At 43.2% G+C, this 19740-nt stretch overlaps 3 protein-coding genes across 13 annotated transcripts in view; 2 read left to right on the top strand and 1 right to left on the bottom strand.

Moving 5' to 3' along the window:
• The first annotated feature begins 6 nt into the window (after positions 1 to 6).
• HSBP1L1 (heat shock factor binding protein 1 like 1) lies at positions 7 to 9086 on the top strand. 2 transcript variants are annotated; one of them, XM_006097399.2, is made up of 4 exons: positions 7 to 148; positions 1198 to 1264; positions 2119 to 2213; positions 8570 to 9086. In XM_006097399.2, the coding sequence occupies exons 1-4, from the start codon at positions 101 to 103 to the stop codon at positions 8690 to 8692; spliced, it is 333 nt and encodes a 110-aa protein (XP_006097461.1). In that variant the 5' UTR covers positions 7 to 100; the 3' UTR covers positions 8693 to 9086. The 2 variants fall into 2 exon arrangements, with proteins under 2 accessions (XP_006097461.1, XP_023616917.1); XM_023761149.1 differs by lacking the exon at positions 8570 to 9086 and adding an exon at positions 4177 to 4443.
• On the bottom strand, positions 7929 to 17622 carry TXNL4A (thioredoxin like 4A). Of its 5 annotated transcripts, XM_023761148.1 has the most exons (5): positions 17142 to 17279; positions 15404 to 15552; positions 14913 to 14982; positions 10011 to 10114; positions 7929 to 8309 (listed from the first exon to the last, which is right to left on the bottom strand). In XM_023761148.1, the coding sequence occupies exons 4-5, from the start codon at positions 10052 to 10054 to the stop codon at positions 8138 to 8140; spliced, it is 216 nt and encodes a 71-aa protein (XP_023616916.1). In that variant the 5' UTR covers positions 10055 to 10114; positions 14913 to 14982; positions 15404 to 15552; positions 17142 to 17279; the 3' UTR covers positions 7929 to 8137. The 5 variants fall into 5 exon arrangements, with proteins under 5 accessions (XP_023616916.1, XP_014318656.1, XP_023616915.1 ...); XM_014463170.2 differs by lacking the exon at positions 15404 to 15552 and having other exon boundaries at positions 17142 to 17314; XM_006097401.3 differs by lacking the exons at positions 14913 to 14982; positions 15404 to 15552 and adding an exon at positions 17573 to 17622 and having other exon boundaries at positions 8062 to 8309; positions 17142 to 17314.
• Positions 17623 to 17651: 29 nt separating this feature from the next.
• Positions 17652 to 19740, top strand: part of LOC102427553 (glyoxylate/hydroxypyruvate reductase B-like) — a 13241-nt gene continuing 11152 nt past the window's right edge. Inside the window, exons 1-2 of one of the 6 annotated variants that reach the window (XM_014463168.2) lie at positions 17653 to 17697; positions 18162 to 18260. Coding sequence is in view for 2 of the 6 variants with exons in the window: in XM_023761143.1 (XP_023616911.1) it covers positions 18360 to 18362 (3 nt within the window). In the remaining 4 variants the exon portion in view is untranslated. The other 5 variants (XM_023761143.1, XM_023761142.1, XM_023761145.1 and 2 more) reach the window with 5 other exon arrangements.

The following is a 19740-nucleotide window of genomic DNA, read 5'->3' as shown; positions in this document are numbered from 1 at the left end:
CCTGCCAGAGCCACCGCTGCGGGTACCAGATAGGACCACGGCGGCGCTGAGCCACCAGAGCCACCTGAACCCCCTGGACCGCTGGCCCACCCGAGTCCACATGGAGGCGCAGGGACACGAAGACCCAGGGGGCGCGCTGCAGGAACTGGTGAGTGGGGACCCCGCCCCCCTCACCTCCCTACTGGCCCTCTAGGTGCTTCACCCCTTCCCGGGCCAGGGATGGGGGTGGGGACGTGCGGGTGCCCTGCTGTAGGGGGCAGCCAGAGAACCACCCGCCCGCTGCCCGGCAGTGCCCCCACCCACACTCCTGCTGGCAGAGACCAGGAAGCACCATTTAAGCAGCGGTTCTCAACCTGTGGGTCGAGACCCCTTTGGCGGTCGAACGACCCTTTCACAGGGGTCGCCTAAGACCATCCTGCATATCAGATATTTACATTACGATTCATAACAGTAGCAACACTACAGTTATGAAGTAGCAACGAAAATAATTTTATGGTTGGGTCACAACATGAGGAACTCTATTTAAAGGGCCAGAAGGTTGAGAACCACTGATTAAAGGCTGATGCCTACATCTTGTTAAAAAGAATTTGTCAGATGTTGGTACTTAAACCTTTTTCCCCAGGAAGGCAAAACCCTCTCAAGGAAGGAAACAGCTGCTGGCAGCTGGCAGCAGTCTTCACACAGAAATGCAGGTTCTAGATTGCAGGTTCCCTACTCTGTGGAGATAATCCTTGAGGTTTCATTTGCAAAGTATGAAGCAACACATAAAGGTGGCCTGCCTTCCCGGCAGTGGTGGCATTTCTGTGAGACATTCCTGCCATGCTGATCCCAGCTAATAACCCCTAGTAAGGGGGCAGAGGCCGCCTGTGTCCAGGCTGTCCGCTCCTGTGAGAAGGCTCTGAGGAGCCCAGGGTGACTAAGGCGTTGCCTGTTGTCTTCCGGACATTGTAGTCCTGGTGCTCACGTGTAGGTGTAGAATCCTGTTGGGTGAGTTTCTGTGTGTGGTGTGAGGTAGGGGCTGGCCTGCTTAGTCATTTATGTACCTGTTCCTCAATGTCCCTCACTACTAGTTGAAAAGACTTTCCTTGTCAAAAATCAACTATATATGTGGACAATCCTAGTCCATGATGCTTAAAATGCCCCATATCAAGAGTAAATGTTATATATATTCAGTTGTCCTATGGTTTATTTTTTCAGGCAGAAAATCTATTTCAGGAACTTCAAGAACATTTTCAAGCTCTGACTGCAACATTAAACCTCAGAAATATCCTTTTCCAACTTATAGCAAATACTAAGATGCTTTGAACTGTTAAATTACCATGGAATCTCTTTTTAGTGGAGATTTGTTGACCTCGGATTTCCTTGCATCCTGATGTAATTACCAGGCAGGTAATTTCTTCCTGCTTGACCGGCAGAACAGGGCATTTTGTGTGGCAATAAAATACGTGGACACACTGCACATGACTCTCCAGCGGGCCAAGCCCTATAAAAATCGGCGGTCTGCTAGGTAATGTCATACTCTACGCACTCAGAAACCGGCAGACAGAACACAGAAGGCCTCCAACATAGGGCGTTACACCTGGCTCCCCTACTGGTTTGGTTTGGTTTTATAACTTGAACAGCTCACTGTTTTGTTAAGACATGAATTCAAACACAATTAGAATAGAATGTTTGTTTCCAGTTGGAGCAAATTCAGACAAGGGTAACATCTGCCCTACTTGAGCTCCTTAAAAACTGTGCAAAGTATTTGCATATGGAACTTGCAATTTCTGATTCTGTAGCTGGGTTCCCACAGATGGGAAAAATGATTCTTAGAGACATGATAAAGTTAAACTGAGTTAATGTCCATTATGTTTACATCCTCATTAGAGTTAAGACATAAACATACCAGAGTAACACACATCCCTGAGTTTGTGTCCTCGCAGGGGAGCCAAGTTTCAGAGCCGAGCTCATATTCAGAGGCTAGAGTCATCCTACACAAACCTCAGGGAAGTCTCTGCACTGACCCCCAGATGTCTTACAAGTTGCCCGGCCAGGGTATGTGTCAGACCCCCAGCTGGGCTGCAGGGTTGAAGCAGGGCTTTCTGGCCATGGGCTCTGGGCTCCTTAATGTGGAACTGGAAGAAATGGGAAACCGCCTCCAGGACTTGCAGAGGAATGTGAATGCCTTAATGGTGCAAGCTGGGATCAACAATGCTATCAAAGAACAAACGGTAAGACCATTACTAGGAAACTAAATAAGTTTACTTCGTGCAGACCTTGTGATTGCTTTCATCTTGAGAAATGCAATCCCATATTTGTTCACTGTGGGAATTACTGCCTCTGTACTACATGAGAAACCTTCAGGAAGAACAAGCCTTGCACAAACGCTCCTTTCTAAATAGACCCACTTAAACACTCTGTCATACTTCCTTTAAAAGTGTACATTTTAAATGAAACACTTTATTATTTAAAAATGGAACTTAAAAATTTTAAATATAATAAATAGTGGATTTTACTCAAGTACCTATTGGCCCTCACCCCTCAGATTAATCTTTAATCAAAACACAAATCATGATGATTTAGACATTGGAGATTATAACTACCAGTTTCTGTTTGAAACCACATATTCATGGAACCATTTAAAGAAGAAATGTTGCATTAAGCCCTCAACCCATTGCCAGAGTCTGGAGGATCCCACCCAGTCCCACCAAGCAAACATTTCTTTTCCAGTGGAATTTTGCACTGAATCTTGAGATGCAAATAAATGCTTAGCTTCAGATCTCAGACTGAATTTATGTCCATGTGATGTATGTGGAGATGCACAACTTTATTAAGATATGTATGCATGTTCTACTGACATACTATTCTGACTATATGAGCATATTTTAATAATTAGATGCCTTTGTTTTTCTTGTTTTCCCATTTCTTTGACAATTATCATCCTAAGTCATCTGGCAAATTATCTGTAGCTATCCTGCTAAATCAGAGCTAGTTCACTTATCGTATCTACATCTGGAATTCCAGTAGAAAGATAGCTGTACCATGTCCTGCTCACGAGCACTCCTCTGAAATTCTGCCTGTAGGGTGAAAATACACCTTTCCCTACTAAGGTTGCATCAGACAGGGCCACCTGCCCAGTCCTGTCTAGGCCTACTGGACGCTAAGCCCTCCACATTTGAGGGCTAATTGGTGATAAGCCAGTGCCTGAAAGAAGGGACCAGTGGGCCAATTTCTGCAGGATCCTGAGTTGGCACACTGCCAGGCACAGGATGGATGTTTGAGAACTTTGTCCCTTCCCTTCATCACCTGCACTCCAGCAGGGTTTTAAATTTGGTCAAACCCACTAAATATGAGCATCAAATTAAATGGTTAAGTATCAAGACTTCACTCTTTTTTATATTTTTAAGTTGATTTTAGAGAGAGAGAGAGAGAGAGAGAGAGAGAGAGAGAGAGAGAGAGAAACATTGGTCAGTTGCCTCCCAAAGGTGTCTGGGCCGGGGATCAAACCTGTAACCTAGGTATGTACCCTGACTAGGAATTGAACCCACCACCTTTCAGTATATGGGACAATGTTCCAACCAACTGAGCCACACTGACCAGGGCAAGACTTCATTTTTTGATGCACATATAGTCATCATTTAAAGCAGCACAAGAGAAGGCCAGTAATCTAAATGTTTGTTCAAAACTGTTAATGCCTTTTACATTAAAAGAAAGACCTAAATAAGTTGTAATCTGCTTGGCTAAATCTGTGCTTGTTGGTGGCAAAAGGTCAGGCCTCGTGTCATGGGTTTCAGTGGATTCTACAAACCTCCTAAACCAGTGATGGCGAACCTTTTGAGCTCGGCGTGTCAGCATTTTGAAAAACCCTAACTTAACTCTGGTGCCGTGTTACATATAGAAATTTTTTGATATTTGCAATCATAGTAAAAGATTTATATTTTTGATATTTTATATATTTAAATGCCATTTAAAATGAAAAATCAACCAAAAAAATGAGTTCGCGTGTCACCTGACGCGTCATAGGTTCACCATCACTGCCCTAAACTTAAGTTCCTGTTGGGGGTGGGGTGGTGACTGGGAGGAGAGTCCATGACCCAAAATGTTAAAAACTACTGTTCTGTATTCTAAAAGATCTGGCTCTTTGTCCCTTTCCACAGTAAATGTTACACTTTTCCCATGTTTACTTCAACACAGACAGGAGTGAGCTCTCTGGACACCTGTGACCCGGGTGATGGAATGTCGATGCTAATTGATGCGAAGCACATTGTTCACTCACCTTGATGGTGAGTCCACCTTGACTCCATCTGACTAAAATGAAAGTCACTTAACATTATGTTTTTCTATAAACTGAATTTTTCCTATACAAATGTTCTGGTAATTACAGGTACATTCATTGAAAGCTTAGATTCCAGTTTTTTTTAACTGTATATTAATTCATATATAAGTAAATCTTTACCTCTTTCCAATCATTTTTCTTACACCTGCACTTACACTTGAAAATGTGATCAAATGAAAACTGTGCTTTTTGAGTTACAATCTACATAACTTGAGTTCTGATTTTCATAGTTAAAAAATCATTTGGGTAACATTAGAAATTAAAAAAAAAACACAGGCAATGTGATAAGACTGTAACTCCAAAGGTAAAACTGACACAACAAAAGGTGTTTGCTGCCTGGCCCGCGTGGCTCAGTGGTTGAGCATCGACCCATGAACCAGAAGATCACAGTTCTATTCCCAGTCAGGGCACATGCCCAGGTTTCTGAGCTTGATCCCTAAGAGGAGGCATGAAGGAGGCAGCCGATCATTGATTCTCTCTCATCGGTGCTTCTCTCTATCCCTCTCCCTTCCTCTCTCTAAAATCGATAAAAACATTATTTTTTAAAGTGTATAATTCGTTGATTTTTAAATACATTTACTAAGTTGTACAACCTCACCACAATCTAATATCAGAACATTTCCAGCACCCACCCACCCCAAACCTATCTGTTTGCAGTCAGTACCTCTTCCCACCCTGGCCAACCACTAATCTACCTTCTATCTCTGTAGATTCGTCTTTTCTGGATGTTTCCAATAAGTGGAATCAGACAGTATAAGGACTTCTACATCCATCTTCTTTCACTTAGCATCAATAAAATAAAAATAAAAAAAGATGTTTGCTGAATGGCAGAATATGTCTCCATCCATCCACACCATTTTGTAAATCACACAAGAAAAGCGTGAGCTGTGATTCAAATTTTTTTCTGAATTAAATTCTATATAGATCTTTTTTTTTTTTTAAAGATCATAAGCAGTTTTCTGGTATAAGTTGTTTTCTATATATGTTTTTTAATTGATTTTTTTTTTTTAGAGAGAGAGAAAGAGACAGGGAGAGATAGAAACATTGCCAAGAGAGAACCATCAACATCGACTGGCTGCCTCCTGCATGCCACCCACTGGGGATTGAGCCTGCAACCTGGGCACATGCCCTGACCAGGAATCGAACCAGTGATCTCTTTGGTGCATGGGTTGACGCTCAACCACTGAGCAGACCAGCTGAGCAGAAGTTGCTTTTTAAATGGCTGCATCACTTTGTTACCAGAAAATCAGTGGGCCAGATTTCCCAGACTCTAGTGGGCATGAGATTCTTGGGGTACCGCTGAAATAGCATTTTCAGAAGCCCCCATAGGAGAATGAGATGTGGTAAAAAGCTGTGTTTGGAGTTACATTCCTTGTGTTGTAAAGTCTCATGTCCCTTAACCTAATTCTGAAAAAGGTACAGCTGGGAGTTCAGCAAAACCAAGAGCAAGGCCAGTGTCCCAAGCTTCAGATCCAAGAGAGGGAACTTCTTTTGTTCAGAAGTTTAAATATTCAGGTTTCATGCCCTTGTAGTGGCCACACCTATTCAGGCCACTAATTTGTTCTCAGGTGTGACTGACAGACACCTTCCCAAGTCACTCAGACTTTACTGGGCATGCGTGTAAACTGCCTTTGTCCATTTCCTTCCCCCATCAATCGGTGGGGAACAGACTTGGAGAGTGTTAAATTAGCAAAGCTGTGTAAATGGCATGCCTCTATTATCTAGTCTTCCCTTTACTCCTTTCCTATTAAGTAATAACCAGGTTATTACAATGGTATCAAGTGAACATTTCCAGTCAGTGTTTATGGAAGACTAATTTTAATCTGTCTAGTCCAGACAGGCTCTGATAGCAACACTCTCCAAACCAAACTAATTTAAACCAAGAAGGCAGGTGAGCCAGAAGTGCTGCTGACTCCCGAGGTAATCCTCACCTCTCACCTCACTGGAGGCAGTTAGCAATTAGATCTTTGTAGGTTATGGAGAAATGCTTTCAAATAATTATCCAATTCCCTTTTTTCTGAGCCAGAGTAAAATAAACATGATCACCCCCCAAAAGGGGTCAGTTGTAGGCTCTATTGTAAAAAATAACATTATTCCTGCATATAAAATAAATCATAGTCTTCATTTAAAAGTCAAAATCAACTACAGTTGGCCCTAGCCAGTTTGGCTCAGTCGATAGAGCATCGCTCTGAGGACTGAGAGGTCCTGGACTGAAAGGTCCCGGGTTCGATTTCCGTCAAGATCATGTACCCCGGTTGCAGGCTCCTCCCTGGCCTAGGCCCTCGTTGGGGCTTGTGCAGAAGGCAACCAATCGATGTCTTTCCCTCTCTCTAAAAATCAATGGAAAAATATCCTTGGGGGGGGGGGGTGCTCCAGGTGTGCTCCCCACACACGCACCAGTGCTCCTAACACATGCTTGGATGATCCCAACCACCAACCAGCATGCTTCTGGGATAGAATTAGAAGAGAAGCTTGAGAATAAGACTGATTGAAGGGTCATGGATCATAGACTCCAGAGAATACAGTATGTTTAAAGTACATTAGATGTAATATCAGAAGGAACAAAAAGCTTCCTTTTTAATCCTCACCCAAGAATACTTTTTCCCCATTGATTTTTAGATAGAGTTGGAAGGGAGGGGAGGGAGGGAGGGGGGGGGGAGAGAGAGGGAGAGAGAGAGAGAGAGAGAGAGAGAGAGAGAGAGAGAGAGAAACATTGATTGGTTACCTCCCATACACACTCCAACCAGGGCTGGGGATCAAACCTGCAACTGAGGTACGTGCCCTTGACCAGGAATCAAACCCTCAACCCTTTGTTCTGTGGGCTGACACTCCAACCACGGAGCCAAATTATTTTATTGCACTTTATTCTTGCAGTGTGTATTCCTTCTGAACTTAAGCTATTAGATTCTGTTGTGGGTTGAATTGTGCCCCTTCTCCCCTCAGGGCCTCAGAATGACCTTATGTGGAGATAGGACTGTTGTAGATGTAATCAGTTAAGATGAAGTCATGCTGGAGTTGAGCAGCTCTGAGCCAATGACTGGTGTCCTTATAAAAAGGGGACACCTGGACACAGACACAACTCAGGGAAAAGGCCTGGAGAATATGAAGGCTCAGGTCGGGGTGGGTGGGGACAGGGTTAGGGAAGAGGCACCTGGGTCCCCAAATGTCCCGTCTCCAGACCGGTGAGACACACATTTCTGCTAAGTGCCTGGGCTGTGGTCCTCTGTTCCAGCAGCCCCGGGACACACATAGCTTCCACTGCCAAGTGTGCAAAACAGGGCAGCCCAGCCTGGCCAGTGTGGCTCAATGGTTGAGCATCAACCCATGAACCAGGAGGTCACAGTTTGATTCCCAGTCAGGGCATGTGCCCAAGTTATGGATTCGATCCCCAGATCGGCATGCAAGAGGCAGCTGATCAATGACTCTCTCTCATCATTGATGTTTCTCTCTTCCTCTCCCTTCCTCTCTCTGAAAATCTCTGAAAAAACGTATTACAAAAAACAAAAACAAAAACAGAGCAGCCCACAGACCCCCTGAACTTCACTCCAATGGTAAAGAATCAAGTTTTTACTTCCAAAACTAGTAATCCATATAAAAAATAAACCATCAGGACTTTCCCATGATTGTGTATTTGTTTAGTTCAGCTAGATATTTACAGATATTTGCGAATATAAAAGTACAGTAGCCAGGCCAACTCCAGCTTGAGGCTGTGCAGCCCTCCTGTCCCTCCCAAGACTCCTCCTCAAAGGCTTCAGAGTCCACAGTGTCTCCACGTGAAAGTGACTCCCTGGGCAAACCCCCGCGCCTGGGAACAGGCACTCAGTATCGGTACTTCGTAGAGTAGTCCTTCGGGGACACGACCAGGCCACGGCCTTTGCGGGCACCCCGGTACACGGTCTCAATGATATCGATCATCTCCTGCTTGTCCTCCATGGCCCAGTTGATCTTGTTGTTGTTGCCAGTGCCCAGATCAATCATGATGTGCTTGTTCCTGCAGAGGAAACAGGCAAGGCTTATCAGAGCGTCTAGATGGGCCCTGGTTGGGTAGCTCAGTAGGTTAGAGAGTTGTCCCAGTATGCCAAGGTTGCAGGTTTGATACCCAGTCAGCGCACATGCATGAATAAGTGAAACAACAAATCAATGTTTTTCTCGCTTGATCTCTCCCCCATTCTCTCTCTAAAAATCACTAATTTTTTTTTTTAAGCCTCTATAAGGGACCCCATGAAAAATGTCTGTTTCCCCCTGTTACAGCTTTGGTTACTCGGCTCAGACTTGACTCTGACATGTGGCAACCAGCAGGGCAGCTGCCATGTCTGTCTGAGCCCCCCATGTTTCCACTGCCCAGAATGCACTACTAGTAAGTTGCCTGTCTAGAAGCAGATGGAGCCCTAGCCACAGCCAGCGAGTAGAGGTCTCAGACTCACGACCACAAAACGGGATTCAGCCAACTACCTAGGTGAGCCATATGGCTTCTTCCCCGACTGACTGCCTTTGAGAGACTCCAAGGAAACCTGCAGAACCTGCCCGGACTAGGACCTGGAGAACCCTGAGCTCACAAATGGTGCTTTCTGCCACAAAACTTGTGCTAACTTGTTCCACAGAATATGAAGCTAATACACACCCTACACCGTCCACCTGGACCATCCTCACCAACAGGGGCTCTATTTGTGAAGTGAACATTAATACTGCTATCCGCCAACTTTTGTAGTAACAATAACTATGAAATTTTGGCAAGTATAGCAATATTAAAGGGTTATTTCTTTCCTAATTAACCTTCCAGAACAGAGTTATTTTTGTACTCACAATGTTACTTAACTTGATTACATAAATCCCATCAAACATATGTGGCACCTGCATCAGACCCCTGGGTATGCAGCCAGTACATTCCTGCATTTTCCTTTGAAGCAAAGCCCATACATTGTGGATACAAATTTGTCTGAGGCAATTAGGGAAATTCTATTCTTCATGCCAATAATTCATTGACTAGGGTCCACACAGAATGTTTTAGCTGATAAAATGATCTTGTGTTTATAAGCAAATAAATTAAGAACAGGTTTTTCCTCTTAGGTATCACAAAGAACATTAAATAGTGTCATGGTATCATATTTTAAAATAGACATAGAGTTATTTTAAAACAGACATTTTTCATCAACAGATTATTTAAAGGTACCTTAAAGTTAATAAGAATGTCTTTCCTTTAATTACACTTCATCTAGGTTTCTGGGCAAAGTTACTTCAAAAGGGTAATTTATCACTGAGTAAATGATAAAACTAAAATTGTTTAAAAATTATTGAAAAGATCACATTAATTGCCTGGTGATACAATCTGTATGTGATATGACTACATAATGACTTCCTTCCAAGTAAGAGAATCTAAAGGCATCTTGATTACATTAAATATCCAAACCAACAATTTCAATTTAAACAACTTTAAGAGAAAAGGAGCCCAGCCAGCATGGCTCAGTGGTTGAGCATCGACCCAGGAAACATAGAGGTCACTGGTTCAATTCCCAGTCAGGGCACATGCCTGGGGCTGTGGGCTCAACCCCCAGTGGGGGGATGTGCAGGAGGCAGCCAATCAATGATTCTCTCGCATCACTGATGTTTCTATTTCTTTCTCCCTTCCACTCTGAAATCAATAAAAATATAAAGAGGACAATTTAAACAACAAGTTTGAGAGAAGAGGACGTACCTGAAGAAAAACATGACAGTACATGGATCGTATAACTCATACATTTTGTTGAAATCAGGTACTTCTGTAATATCCACAAGATAAATAACTGCAAAATTTTTAACCTAAAAGTAAAGAATATTAAAAAAAAAACACCTAAAATAAAAATCGATTTTTTAAATTTTGTAAAAGCACATTTAAAACGAAAACAATCATCTGTATATAACAGAACAATTTTCAAGCTCTCCAACATTTTCCCAGTAGAGTTAACACAGAAAAATAATTCAACAAGCTGAGGATACCGAGCAAATAATTGGCTATTTACAACTCCCTTTAACATTTTTTTAGAATAGCAAGTTACAAGAACCTTCACAAAATATCCACAGACATATTATTCATGCTGATCTAGCAATAATCTATATGATCTTTTCCAAATGTATACTTTTACTAATACTTAATCACATACATTGAACAACTGCTTTCCAACAAGCCATATATTCCCCATGTACTTGGGTTTGAACTCTTGTAAATAGTAACAAACTACTACTCCAAATAATATCGTATATAACAAATTTTCTTTAAATGCACATTCATCAGAGATTTAGAAAACCCAAAGAACTAAAAATAAAATCACCTTCAATCTCAACAAAAACTTAATTACTGCAAAAGTATTTTTAGTACGTTCTTTCCCATTTTTCCTCCAACTGAGTCATGCAGCCAGGGCTCCTGATATATATATATATATATTACTACATTGCTTTAATTACAAGAATTCTCATATACTTTATAAAAACACAACTTTTATGGCTATCCTATATAATAAAAGTGTAATATGCAAATCGAATGAACAGCAGAACCACCTGTCATTATGATGCACACTGACCACCATGGGAAGACACTCAACACAGGAGCTGCCCGCTGGTGGTCAGTGCACTCCCACAGGGGGAATGCCTCTCAGCCACAAACCGGCTGACGGCTGGCGAGTACAGTGGCCCACCTCCAAAGCAGCACTAAGCCATCAGTAGGACTTCCCCCCCAAAGGCTCCAGGACTGTGAAAGGGCGCAGGCCGGGCTGAGGGACCCCCCCGCCCCGTGCACAAATGTCATGCACTGGGCCTCTAGTATTAAATAATTAGTTCATCAAATGTCTATGCCATTACTTTACCTTTCTTCTGTTTCTTTCTGATTTTTCGTGACTATAAATAATTCATTTTCATTAATATCAATTATTCCCCTGTGAACATTCTAATCCTTAAATTTATGCACACATTCATTATTTTCTAAGGCTAAATTCCTAAAATAGAATTTCTAGAACATAGAACATGACATTTTAAAGGCTCCTTATAAATACAGGGGTGGGCAAAAGCAGGTTTATAGTTGTAATACAAATAAATCTATAATAATAAAAGGGTAATATGCTAATTAGACGGAAGTTCTTCCTTCTGGACAAAGGCGCAGCGGGCATGGCAGCAGCAGCCGGGAGCTGGGGCCAAGGCCCTTGCACAAATTTCGTGCATCAAGCCTCTAGTACAGCGGTTCTCAACCTGTGGGTTGCAACCCCTTTGGGGGTCAAACGGCCCTGTCACAGGGGTCGCCTAAGACCATCGAAAAACACATATATAATTACATATTGTTTTTGTGATTAATCACTATGCTTTAATTATGTTCAATTTGTAACAATGAAATTGGGGGTCACCACAACATGAGGAACTGTATTAAAGGGTCGCGGCATTAGGAAGGTTGAGAACCACTGCTCTAGTAAAACAATAATAATGCAAGTCCTGGCTGGTGTGGCTCAGTTAGTTGAGCACTGTCCCAGGCACCAAAAGGTTACCGGTTTGATTCCTGGTCAGGGCACATACCCAGTTTGGGGCTTCACCCCCAGTAGGGGGCATGCAGGAGGCAGTCAGTCAATGTTTCTCACATCCATGTTTCTCTCTCTCTCTCTTCCCCTCTCCCTTGGAAGAGAGAGAATCATTGATTGGCTGCCTCCTGCACTCCCCACACTGGGCATCGGCCCGCAACCCAGGCATGCACCCTTACCAGAATTGAACCGTGACCTCCTGCTTCATAGGTCAATGTCAACCACTGAGCCATGCCAGTCAGGCTAAAATCACATTAGGATTTTTCAGATGAATCCCAAGCCACATGAGGCAAGGAACCACGTCTGTAGTCTTTACTGATGTGTCCTCGGAGCCAAACATCTGACACATTCAAGGCACAAGTAAATATTCATTGAATGAATGAACTTTAACAATAAACTTATATTTCAAAACTCAAGAAACCCATTATTGTCACTAAGAACCATGGTTTTGGACAGTATGGACTTAACTCTATAATCCTGAGTTCAAACCTGCCTTAGGAGGTGTCAGGTCTAACCCCCTTCCTCAGAGGTGGGGTCCTGACAGAAGGTTCTCCCACTACTGGCAGGAAGGGGCCATGACACATCCAGCGGGGCGGCTATGTGAGCATGCTGCCCCTCACTCTGAATCCTCCCAGGTTTTCCTCTGGAAAAGCTCCCACCTGACAAACTTCTCCTCACATGGATTTGGGTTCTTGTACTGCGATGCCTTCCACATAGAGAACTATGTCGCCTAAACCAGCGGTCGCCAACCTTCAGTAGTCCACAGACCACCGGTTGGCAACCGCTGGCCTAAACAGGTCACATCCAGTAATGAATCTGCAGGTAACTAAAACCCCTGTGTATTTTTTTAATATACAACTGAAATTAAGCGAGGTGTCTATCTTTTCTCCATTTAAAAAATGTTCACTTGGAAAATATAGAAATGAAATGGAAAAATCACTCTTTTGTATCCAGCCCCAGTAATTTTCAAACAAGTTATATAATTTAAAAAACATGACATTCATAATAAATCTATTAGTGTTTTAAAGTGAAAGTAAATGTTTCCCTTTCTCAACTCACAGCTTGTGGATGTTCCAGTTTAAATCCCAATTTCCAAGTCCGGACAGATAACTGCTAGCACCTGTTCAGGAGCTGTCATGAGGACCACATGAGGGTCAGTTTCCTACCTGGCACTGTGCCTGGCCTAAGTGTTCCCCTATCACTGGACACTGTGGTTGATTCCACTTTTGCTATAAATGACAGCAATGGTCTCCTGAAGGGTCAGTTACTAAGAATGGCAGGACCATCTGACATTCGTTCATCAGGCTCTTCACACAATGCCAGCCATGTTCCTCAGGGTGATGCCAGCTCTACCACCTGGACATCACAACGTCCAGCACACCCCACACTTCAACTCCTTTTTAACTTTTTGTCTCTGATATACCTAAAAAACGACAGTGAACTATTTTAAGGTGTGTTTCTTTGACGTTTACTTAACCACTGAATTTCTTATTTTTTCAAGTTCTTTTCCCATTCACTCACAAGCACCATCTTTTTAAACAGTACTGTAAACGTATTGGCCATATTTAAAATACATTTTGCCAACTATTAGTAATCTAACTGGTTGTTAAATAGTATTTTTTTAAACCAAGAATCATATGTACAAATTCATTTCTATTATCAAGTTATTTTTGAAATACATATTCTTTTGGTCATCTACAATAGTAAATATCCTTTCCATCTCTGTTGCCCACACATTTTTATGAGCACACCTTCTTTTTCTTCAGCAAGTCAGTGATCAATCACCACTTGGCCCTTTTTATGGTGCTCCTCCCTCAGTTGAGAACCTATCTAATACACCAGAAAAATGTTCTGGGCTGTCAACTGGCTAATTATTACACTGCTACTTAATTCATTTCAATCCATCAAAAGATTACATGGTAACTTTATTTTCTAAAACTATGTGCCCTGCCTGGCTGGTGCTGCTCAGTTGTTGAGCATCGACCTATGAACCAGGATTTCATGGTTCATAGGATTCCCAGTCAGGACATTTGCCCAGGTTGCAGGCTCCATCCCCAGTTGGAGGCATGCAGGAGACAGCCGATCAATGACTTCCTCTCTCAATCACTGATGTTTCTATCTCTCTCTCTATCTCCCTTCCTCTCTGAAATCAATATATATATATATATATATATATATATATATATATATATATATAAATCAATCAATCAATCAAAAAACTATGTGCCCTGATTAGCTCTATTTACAGTAACTGTTGCAAATTTTGTGATGTGAGATAGTAATAATAATGGTAGCTAATGATCACTGAATATACTACTTGATATTAACTCTGCCCTCACAACCACCTATGAGTCCAGCACTGGTATCCCTTTCTTACAGATGAGTTATTTAATGTCATGCAGGCAGTAAGTGGCAGAATCCAGCTCAGTCTGGGCCCATAACCACTGCTCAATCTTGCCTCTCATAGCTGCTTGCTGCAAGGTGAATTATATGCAGAGACACAAATCCAGAGTGAATACAAAAACATGCCTTCTGCTGGTTCCTATCGATTTCTCAGACTGAGCACCAACTTCCACTGGTTCACTTACTTTATGTGATGCTTCAGAAAGACCCCCAGTCATTCCTAAAAAGTTTCATCAATCTATTTGCCTTACATATAATTTCATCTAGAATGTATGAGCACCAGTCAATATCACTGAGGTTCTACATATTTTAAACTCTACTTGTATGGGCTTTTAAACACAAAAATTAAATGTCCCACTTATTCTTAACCATCGTGGAATTTAGGAAACTGAGCTGTGACAAACTGTTCCTACAGAATGGCAGACAGCTCAGAGGGACACAAAACAGTCTCTCTTCAAAGCTGTGCATAAAATCAGCTGCTAAACAGGAAACTTTGTTATTACCACTCTGCCAAATTCCAGACAGCTGTAAAATCGGTAAGCATATCTCTGTTTCAGTATAGCTCAAAACTAACCCAGCAGGAAGAGGGGTTGGCACTGTCAGAGCATCAAGTCAATACACCACATTCCAGCCTCAACCCAGGAACTTTTACTCACTTTAAAACAGCTGGGATATCCAAACAGGGCTCGTAACAAGATGAGGAAGATCCCCCATTATCTGCCATTTCTGCAGAGGGAGATTTTTAAATAGAGTTAAGTTGTTCTTTATACTAAAACCTTCAATCTCAAAAATTTCTGTTGAGCTTCCCCAAAAGAACTTCCAGATTTATAAACTCATATTTTGCCCTTATACTCAGAAGAAAGCAAAATGTTAAAAGTCTTATAATGCATTTCAAGTTTGCATTTTGAATAGCTATATTATAATACAATATTGAAAGTTTATTAAAATAAAAATTCACATTTTTGGACAAAAGAAAAAAGGGTAACTAAAAAGACTAAAGGAAAATAGTCAAAGTGAGCCTAATTAAACTGCCCTTATTAACAGGTTCAATACAAGAAGAGTATGTCCACTAGTGACACAGCAATTTGGTCTCTGACATAAAGGCATTAGAAAAGAACCACTCTGGTAAAAGTCCCTAAAAACTTACGTTAACACATAAAATATGTCTCCTAGCTAAGAGCATCTTGCCAAATTTTGCTCAGACATGAAGAGCCAACCAACCCTTACGTCTCTAGCCATCCTAGCCTGGCGCTGAGGGCAGCAGATCTGGACATCACCTGGTGATTATGCCACCACCTGCAAGGTAGAATCCAGAACACACACCCTAGGTTATTTCAAAGTCAACATGCTAGTGATTTGCTTATCGGAAAGGTGCTTGGTAAAGTCTTCACTGAATTCAGCAGTATCTGCCCTTGACCACTATACAGTAGCTTAAACAATGAATAAATGATTCCCTGGCACCACCTCATTCAAGGCTCTCTCTCCTGGGTTCCCAGTCACCTACCTCCCCAAGCTCCTCAGGGTCCTGGGCATGTCTGACAAGTACAGCACTCATGCTTGGACCCAGACCTCTGTTGAGAGGTTTCTGAAAGTCACACCACAATTCCCAGAGCAGCTTCTCAAAGAAGCCGTTTCTGAACCTCACCCAGACCCATACAATCAGAATCTCTGCGATGCACTTGGTAAGTATGCCAAGTGGTACTTATGATGACAGATATGGAAGAACAGTCCCTAAGGTCCACAATGTCATGACCCCTACATCACTCTGCCTCTCCTTCCAAATAGGAGGTAGTAAAAATCAGCTTTTCTTTCCTAAGTACTAAATATATACTCTGTTATTATTTACTCACAGGTGTTATTTTAACCCAGCCAATATTACCATCTCCTATTCCCATGAAAGAAAAGATGGGCCCTAACAGGATTGGCTCAGTGGATAGAGCGTCAGCCTGCGGACTGAAGGATCCCAGGTTCGATTCTGGTCAAGGGCATGTACCTTAGCTTCAGGCACATCCCCAGTAGGGGGTGTGCAGGAGGCAGCTGATCAATGTTTCTAACTCTCTATCCCACTCCCTTTCTCTCTGTAAAAAACCAGTAAAATATATTTGGGGGGAAAAAGGAAGAAAGAAAAGATGGTTTCAGTGTTTCCACTTTTACTCTTCAAATGACCTTTCAAATCACTCATCAAACAGTAGTAAGTTAATAATTTCATTAACACCCTAATATATGTGCCTTTTGTCCTACTGTTAGAATTGGAAAAATCCAAATTAAAAGTTCTCTTAAAGTGAGGAATTTTAAAAAGAATTAATGCTCTGGTTACACAGAAACACCCTACAACTGCACCCTTACTTACTGTCAGCAAACAAGCCCCTGCATTTAAATCATCTGTTATAAAACAAAACAAAAAACGACAAGAAGAGCTACTATGCTATTAACATACATGTTCGGCTTTATAAATACAACAAATAAACATGATACCAAAAAAAGGACAATCCTTTTAAGCTAAGCTATTTAAAAGGAGCTCCAACACTTGCCAAAGTATGCAAAAATATTGTGTTCTTACTACCATAGATGCAAATCTTGAAAAAACACCCTATCACTAGGAATTATTAAGTGATTTATCTAAGGAGAGGGACCATTAACTTTTCTGTAACGTATGGCAACTTCTCCCAGAAGAAAAAGGCATAACCTATTGTGTACAATTTCAGGGAGCTCGTCCTCACATCACCAGGTCAATCCTACATCTTCTCTTTATTTGCTGGCGCATTAAACTTTAGGGCATGAACAATGAGTGTGGAAGCCAGCTTTTAACCTCACTTTTAAATTTTCCTGTCAACTGGCAAAGCAAAAGAAAGCAGACACCGAGCCGACTGCAGCGCATGCGGTACCTTCTCCGCGATGCTGTACAGAACCTCGTCCATTTTCATGCACGTAGGGTCCCAATCGTGCCCGAACCGGATGACGACCACCCGGTCTTCTTCCGAAAGGATGGCCTGGTCCACCTGCCAGCCGTTGTGCAAGTGCGGGAGCATGTACGACATGTTGGCGACTCTAGCGGCCTCTGCGGGAGAGGGACTCGGTGGACGAGCTGCTTCCGGCTCAGTCACAGCACGCGGCGCTGGCGGGGGAGCTGCCCACCGACCACCGCTCCCCTCCTCCCGGGCCCGCCCCCCGCCCCCCGCCCCCAGCCCGGGCCCCCGCTCCCACCCAGGACCCCACTACCCCCGTTCCTCCCCCGACCCCGGCTCCCGACCTGCACCCCCAGCCCGGATTCCCGGATCCCGCCTGGACCCCGCTCTCCGAGCCGGATCGCTCGTACCTCCTCTCCTCGAACACCCCGGCTCCCGCGCAGCGACTGCCCTCGCGTGCAAACGCGTGCGCGTGCCGCCGTGCGTGCGTCCGCCGTGCGCGCGCACGTCCTTGCCGGGGCTGTGCGGCCTGTGGGTGAGTAGCGTCAGGTGGTCGCCTGGGGTCTGGTTGCCTGCGGACGCCCCGCCCCGCCTCGCGGTGCAGAGGGGCTGTGCTGGGTCAGACCGCGCCGGGCTTCACCGCGGAGGCCCCAAATTCGTCATTTTGCTGTCATGCTTCCCAGACAGAAACGTGTCAAAAGCAGTTCATGAACAGAAAAACTCACGCGTAAGACTCACCAGACATATATGAAAATATTTCCTCCCATCCTGTGGATTGCCTTTTCACTTTTTATTGGTATCTTTTGCAGCACTAAAGTATTACATTTTGATTAAGTCCAATGTGTCTATATTATCCTTCGTTGCTTGTGCTTTTGGTGTCATGTCTAAGAAACCAAGTTCATGAATGTTTACTCCTGTTTACTCTTGCGAGCCTTATATTTTTAATTCTTACATTTAGATCTATGATCATTTTGAGTTAATTGTTGTGTATGTTGTTAGGTGTCCCACTGCAGGTGGTCTGCAGGTGAACGGTGACGCTGAGATGAGCTCGGCAAGCAGGATTGAGTTTAGAGAAGCAGAGGACTACTGCTCGCTCAGGCAAGTAGCAAAACTTCCAGAGTTCTCATGGCCTTTATTGGGGAGTACAGCAAGTAACAATGGAGTACAGCAAGTGACAATGGAGTACAGCAAGTGACAATGGTAAACAGGCATGCCTATGAGATCATCTGAGCTAAGTTATACATTAAACTATTAATTTCCAGTATTGTTCAAAGACCCTCTCAACCAGCAGCTGTGTACCCTCCCTTGTTCTTTCCATGCCCTCATGGACTATTTATCACCTCAAGGAAATTCTGCCTCTGAACAATAAATCTTGTGTGCAACACTTTGTTCTGACGTGGCCCGACTATTTATCACCTCAAAGAAATTCTGCCTCTGAACAATAAATCTTGCTGCGTGCAACACTTTGTTCTGACGTGGCCGGTCTGTTCTTGGCAGAACGTTCCTCTTTTAGTTAACTTCTCATTCCACTTGACCGGCTACACCAACTTCATTCATTTACATGTGGATATCCAGTTGTCCCACAGCGTTTTTTGGAAAGATTGTTCCTTCCCCATCAAATTGCATTGGCACCTTTGCTTAGCGTGGGGTGTGTTGTCCCAGGCAGAGGCGGGACTGGGGTTGGGCTAAACGTAGCGGGGCGGAGACGTGGGTAAGGTGTGTTAGGCAGGTGGGAAGTCACTGTAATCTCTGACTCTGCGAGGAACCTGCCTGGGAGACTGGGTTCCACCAGAGCGTCCCTGAGATCTCGAGTCCTTTGGAAAGGTAAGTGTGCCCCTAGTTTGTTGTGGCGAGGGCGGAAGACTGGATGGAGCTCTGAAGCATGGGCATGGCTTTGACCCCAAACCTCCCATGACAGGCATTTAAATCCTAAACCCATCCTGACCTGCATAGCAGGACCCTAAAGGATTTAACTGGGGAAATGCAACGTTGCCTCAGGCGGCTTCAGGGACTCTGCCAGAATTTAGAGGTAAATTTGGACAGGTGTTTATTATTTTTGCTAAGCTGTAGGCAATGGCACATTAAGCTTTAAATGGGTAAAATTTGTGGTACCCACATCATATTTTAGTTCATAGTTTACACCAGTGGTTCTCAACCTTGGCTGCACATTAGAATCACCTGGGAATCTTTTTAAAATCCTGATTTCTGGCCCTCATCCTCCGGAAATTCTGTTTCTTTGTTACTAATGTTGTGGCCCCACCCCATAACAAAGAAACAGAATTTCCAGAGGATGAGCCGAAAAAGGCTTTAAAAAGATTCCCGGGTAATCTAATTCTTCTGCTGTTGGAAACCTCTGTGTATAATTCCCTTAGTGGCTTCGTGATCCATGATCATCTCATGCAACCCATTTCTCCCAGGAACCGCTCGCTATCACATGTCTCGTAAGGCTCATGTTGAGCTTGTGACATGCCTGAGTACTGCTAGAAACTAGTACTTTTGCTTTCGTACTTTTAAAAACCTGTTTTATATGATTTCAAAGCTCGAGGGACCCGAGATTCATTGATGGACTGCATCCTGC

This window comes from Myotis lucifugus, unplaced genomic scaffold (genome assembly GCF_000147115.1).
Source record: "Myotis lucifugus unplaced genomic scaffold, Myoluc2.0 scaffold_200, whole genome shotgun sequence".
NCBI classification, from domain to species: Eukaryota; Metazoa; Chordata; class Mammalia; order Chiroptera; family Vespertilionidae; genus Myotis; species Myotis lucifugus.
This window is presented reverse-complemented; position numbering and strand designations above follow the sequence as displayed.